The sequence below is a fragment of the Sapajus apella genome, unplaced genomic scaffold (assembly GCF_009761245.1).
Source record: "Sapajus apella isolate SASKATOON/1434 unplaced genomic scaffold, GSC_monkey_1.0 scaffold25, whole genome shotgun sequence".
In the NCBI taxonomy this organism is placed as follows: Eukaryota; Metazoa; Chordata; class Mammalia; order Primates; family Cebidae; genus Sapajus; species Sapajus apella.
In genome coordinates, this window is record NW_022436965.1 from 4682393 (window position 1) to 4688392 (window position 6000).

The 6000-nt window shown below is 41.4% G+C and overlaps 2 protein-coding genes across 4 annotated transcripts in view; one reads left to right on the top strand and one right to left on the bottom strand.

Moving 5' to 3' along the window:
* ODR4 (odr-4 GPCR localization factor homolog) overlaps nt 1-3093 on the bottom strand; it is a 43090-nt gene extending 39997 nt beyond the window's left edge. For both annotated transcript variants that reach the window (XR_004272885.1, XM_032291627.1), the window contains exon 1: nt 2950-3093. The gene's annotated coding sequence lies outside the window, so the exon portion shown is untranslated. The remainder of the gene's footprint in view (nt 1-2949) is intronic.
* Nucleotides 3094-3178: 85 nt separating this feature from the next.
* Nucleotides 3179-6000, top strand: part of TPR (translocated promoter region, nuclear basket protein) — a 62067-nt gene continuing 59245 nt past the window's right edge. For both annotated transcript variants that reach the window (XM_032291623.1, XM_032291624.1), the window contains exons 1-3: nt 3179-3365; nt 3748-4056; nt 5456-5560. In XM_032291623.1, the coding sequence (XP_032147514.1) occupies nt 3296-3365; nt 3748-4056; nt 5456-5560 (484 nt within the window). In that variant the 5' untranslated portion in view covers nt 3179-3295. The remainder of the gene's footprint in view (nt 3366-3747; nt 4057-5455; nt 5561-6000) is intronic.

Below are 6000 nucleotides of genomic sequence, written 5' to 3' on the forward strand. Positions count from 1 at the left end.
TGACATGAGAGTTCAAACCTTTTTCTCATTCCTGGGATAAGGGAGGGGATACTAAACTAGCAAGCAACATACCAGATTTCTTATTTTAGATCTACTCCTTAGTTGTATTATCTCTGATAATCTATTGCTAAGTCTCAGTGTTCTCACTGCTTAAACAGTAAACATGAATTTCTGAATAGCTCATTGGGAGGCAGAAAGAATCAAATTCATTTACTTGATAAGCATATACGAAAGAACTATACTATTTGCTTAGAAACTATGCTGAGTGGGATAACACAACGATGAGCACCATGATCTCTGTCCTTGAGCAACACATACTACCGCGAGAGTTAAGCGAATAAACAGCAATACAATTAACAACAAACATTTATATAGCTTCTAGTTTGTACAAGGCATTATTGTAAGTACTTTCCATGTAATATTAATAAATCACAAAACCCCAGGAAGTAGGTACTATTATTATAATCATCCTTTAATAGATGAAGAAATGAGAGATGAAATGAGAGAAGTTGATTAAATAACTTGCCAAAGTGACAAAGCTGGTTAAGTGGCAAAGGACGGATTTAAACTCAGATACTCTGGCTCCAGAATTCGTGTTTTTCAACACCATACTCATAATGAGGAATAGAAACCAGTCCCTCAATTAAATCATTACTAAGGGTAGCTCTTATTCTGCTTTCTCTCTGGTTTGTGGATGGAAATCAGTATATTCAATTCTCTCTATTGGCTTATGCTCCTTTGATTTGCATTTCTGTAGCTTACAACCAAAGATATTGAATAAAAGAGTTAGGCAATATAATAAATTATTAAATCAAGGAACTCATAAGCAGTGAGGATGAAAATGTAAAAGAGATGATATCCAAAAGAGCTGTAAAACGAACAGAGACTGTAAAACAAACAAAGCAGGAACACAGTTGCAGTATTTTGAACACTGCAATTTAGGAATAATCATCATTTGGGTTTGGTAAAAATGTGAATCTTATTCAGTACCACAAAGCTAAGGCTACTAGAGATATGCAAAACCATCTTGTGACTGACAGATGTACTGGTATCAGATAGATCTGATTTTTGCATTTTAAAACTAAACCCGAGTATGGATTGAGTTTGAAATGTCCTATTGGATGCTGTTTAATTATTGTTTCAAAGAGCTTGTTCAGTTTTCTCTCAAAATACATTAATTTCTTCCTAGCTCTTTTTTGACAACAGTACATGTGAATCAGATCTGCACATCATGTTTTAGAGATGAAGTCTAGGAATGCTTGTCTAAACATCATTGATGCCTCTATGAAGTTAAGGGCTTTTAACCTTTAGTAATGCCTTCAGGTATGCATTTCTATGTATTCACTTTCCTCTACTTCGGCATATTATACTTCTTTTCCTTCTGCTCTAATAATTTTTAATTCTTGCAACAAATAGAAGTAATTCCAAAGTTATGATATTTAACCTTCTAACCTTATTTCTTCTAGGGTGTCACCTTGTAGCCATATTAATGTGTAAAAAACTGAATGCAATAATGAGATGAAAATCTATTCAATTATGAAATCTGATAGAATGTCTGATAAATTTTTCTTTAGTGCTCTTCAAAATTTTTAAATGTAGTCAACCAAACTTTATAAAAGGTAATACTAAAAATGTATATAGTCAGTTTTTTGTATCTGTGGTCTCTACGTCAATGTATTCAACCAACCACAGATTTTAATTTTTAAAAAAAAAAATGATTGCATTTGTACTGTTAGTGTAAAGATGTTTCTTCTTGTCATGATTCCCTAAACAATATAACAACTATAGCATTTACATTGTGTTAGGTATAGTATGTAACTTAGAGATGATTTAAGGTATGCAAACGCTATACCATTTAATATAAGGAAGTAGAGCATCCACAGATTTCCATGAGGATGGACGGGTGAGGGTCCTGGAACCAATGGCCCATGGATACCAAGGGACAACTGTATCTTGCCTTGCACGGTCATAATTTTCTAGAAATGTTGTATATCAGTCAAAGCCTTTGTGGTCCAAGCACTGTGACTCAAACAACTCAACCCTCCTGGACTTTGGTTTTCTAATCTATGAAATAAAGAATTTGGATCCTAGCAGATCTGAAAACCTATCTAATTTTAGGATTCTGTGAATCTAAGTACAGAAAATCCACATTTCCCAAATGACAGATCATCGGTATGATAATATTGTGGGCCTAGGACATAGCATAATACTCCATATACCAGCAACTTTAATTACGGAGCTTACCTAAAAAATATTTTTTGGGAAAAATCAATCTTAAGCTCTGTTGATGATTTATTTTTTCTTAGTTATTACAAAATACCATAAAATGCTTCCATTTATATTTCTTAGCCTCGCATGATTCAAAAGTAAGAACTAGAGAAAAAGAGAATAAATTTTACATAAGAACTAAATCACCAATTCACAGAAGACCCACGACTGCGGGAACTGCAGAGAGAACGACATTGGGAATGCATTATTTACAATCAATAATTTAATAAACTCTTTCGGAAGAGTAATTAAACACGAAACAATCTACGGATTGAGCTTTAAATTTACAGAATTATGATCTGGAAACGTACAAGTTGTTAACTGAAGCAATTAAGAATATGTTTAAAAACTTCAGTTATGACAGTTTTCCATCTTAAAAACAGTATGTTAGGTAACAGTTTCTGCAACGAAAACATAGGCTACACTCAAAGTGCAACTGGTTTAATTCTCCTCAAGAATTAACCCGGCTCCTTAAATTCCTGTTCAACCACTAAGTATCACCTCCTCACCGCCAAAAAGGTACGCCGTTTCACACAAGGTAAGTTCGTCAGAAGTGTATGCCGGAGTGACTGTCCACGTTTCCAACACTCTGTCCTTTCCTTTTTCGCTTGAAAAGGGAGCTGTGTGCTCCAGTGCACGCGCGCGCGCACACACACACGTATTACACTCAGGCTGACTTACCTGTTTTCAGAATGTGCACTCGTGGCAGACAATATGCGTCGGACTGTCTGTTCGCCGGAGATGGGGGTTCAGGTGCAAGTACCAGCCTCTGGCGGCCAGATTCCTTCTGCTCTCAGTTCACTGCCAGTTAATTCATCAGAAAGCGACCTACTTCCCACACCTCACTTCCCACTCCAAAGCCAGGGTCTCGGGAGTCAGGTGGCGCAGACTGATGACGTACAACGCCCCCCTCCCTTCACCGCAGAGCCTCAGCCAAAGCGACTGCGGTCGCCACCCCGCCCCCTTCTGGGCGCCATTAAGAGCGTGGCGGTAGCCCGGAGCCTGCCGTCCGGCCCTGCCGGGACCGATGCCCTCTAGTGGCTCAGTGTCTAGAAGCCGCCCAAGAGGACGACCCATGGCATCCCGGGGCTTTGACGGTAAGGTCACCAGCTCCTCAGGGAGGACCGTGGGGTGACCAGTACGTATGTGGCGCCACCGCGCGGACAGCGGTTGAGCGGCAGAGATAGGAGAGCCGGGGGGCGGGGGAGCGCGGAGATAAGCGGAAACGGAAAGGGCAGTGCGGAATTGGGCTCACGGTGGGGAGTGAGAAAAACACTACGTTTCCCAGAGGCCTGCAACGCCTGAAGTGGGTGGAGCTGGAAGCCGGAAAATTGGGTGCGCGAGAGGATCAGAGGCCGCCTCTGAACTCGGAATCCCAGGGTGCGCAGCTTCCGAGGGCTGCGCGCGCACTTCGGGCGCGGGCGGGCTGGTGCTGTCGCTGAGGCGCCGCCGCCGCTGAGGCTGGACTCGATTTCCCAGGGTCCCGCCGCGGGAGTCTCCGGCGGGCTGGCGCGCGCGAGCCGCCGAGCGAGGTGATAGAGGCGGCGGCGCAGGCGTCTGGGTCCTCCTGGTCTCCGCCTTTCTTCTCCGCTTCTACCCCGTCAGCCACTGCCACTGGGGCTCGTGGCCCCGCCGACATGGCGGCGGTGTTGCAGCAAGTCCTGGAGCGCACAGAGCTGAGCAAGCTGCCCAAGTCCGTCCAGAACAAACTTGAAAAGTTCCTTGCTGATCAGCAGTCCGAGATCGATGGCCTGAAGGGGCGGCACGAGAAATTTAAGGTGGAGAGCGGTAAGTGAGATGCTCTTTCCGCCCTTGGTTCCCGGCTCGACTCCCGCTCTTGGGTCCGATCTTCCCCCTAGCAAGTTGGAACTGGGTACGACGCTTTTAACCTCACTTCCTGGGCTCTGGATATCCTGAGCCTTCGCTTGCCTGCCCCTCACGGTTTGATAAGAAGCCTTTTTTAAAACAAATCTGAATCTTGAGTTTAGTACTGTTTTCTTTGTAATTAGGCTAGGCTCCTATAGGGACGCTTAGCTTTGTCGAACAAACGGGAAGCAGACTTGCTAGAGCCTGCGAACCCATCTCTCTGAGTCTGGAGAACCTTACATGTTTCGTTGCATTTCAGCTGATAGTGACTCCGCCCTGTTTTCTAGTCACCTGCATTCTAAGGCCTTTGCCAAGCTGACCACTCTGTGTACTTGTTCTTAGTGTGTGCGTCGTCCTGTGGCCCCAGAACGAATTCGATGTTTATAAAAATGGACATTAGGTGCATAAGAGGACTGGAAACACAGTGAACATGCAGTATATAAGTCTAACATATCTGATTTGTCTCAAAAAGTTGGAGTTTGACAGAAAACATTAAAATTTTCTCGGAATTACCTGAAGTAGGTCTGTAAGTGTGAAAGTTACTGACAATAATGGCTTGAACATCCTTGAAAAAATATGAAGAATATAGTAATTACCATTAGTAAAATACAAACTTCCTGTTAATGTGTTTTGGTTTACCATTTGCTTGGGAAGGTTAATATTGTTCTTGCTATGTTGACTGGAAATTCTGAACAAATTTTTACTTCAAAAAAAGATGTAACTGTCAAGCAGAATTGACCTTGAAAATTAGTTCTCTGATCCCAGAGCTGAGTATAGTACATTGCATTCTATTTATTAACTTGCCCCGTAAATATTGAGTGTCTTACATGTTCCTGATACTATACTGAGCATGATATTCAATTCCTTCCCTTGGGAAGTTTACATATTTACTTTTACATAAATTTAGTAGTTTGATTTTTTCAAGTAATATCTTGACTGCTTTAAAAGAAGCCTTTTAAAACAAAGGAGTTTTTTTTGTCTAAACAATTTTTTCCCATTTAATAAATACTTTATGCTAAGTAGTTTACTGATGTCTGGGGAAAATACTAAGATAGATGAGACGTATTACCTACCTTGAAGACATTCATTTGTAAAGCCCCTTTTAGGCCTTATTTTTATTTTTGGTCATGTAAGTCATTTGGAAATGCTACTAAGTCTCTTTCAGTGCTCAGTCTATCTTTACTCATTCTCTTACTTGGAGTGCAATTCTAATACTATATCTTACATTTTAAAATCAAGGTTATTAGAAATAAATACCACTATTGACAATGTATGTACCTGTGTTTGATTTTCTTTTTTGTTGTTTGCTTGTCTGCTGCAGAACAACAGTATTTTGAGATAGAAAAGAGGCTGTCCCACAGTCAAGAGAGACTCGTGAATGAAACCCGAGAGTGTCAGAGCTTGCGGCTTGAGCTAGAGAAACTCAGTAAGTATTTAACTCCTCTTTGTAGGTGTTCTCGGAGTACTGAAATCTTCAGAAACTCCTTTATATACTTTGGAAACATTTATATGCTAAATATGAAAATATTGATTAAGCATCACTGGTTTTTATTATTATGATATTTTGATTTTTCACTTAGTGGTAAAGGTTTTGTAAGAACACAGAACTTAATGGTCAGGATGCCTGGATTCTTTTTCTGATTTTGCTGTTAAAAATGCTTTCACCGGCTGGGCGCGGTGGCTCAAGCCTGTAATCCCAGCACTTTGGGAGGCCGAGGCGGGTGGATCACGAGGTCAAGAGATCGAGACCATCCTGGTCAACATGGTGAAACCCCGTCTCTACTTAAGACTACAAAAAATTAGCTGGGCATGGTGGCGTGTGCCTGTAATCCCAGCTACTCAGGAGGCTGAGGCAGGAGAATTGCC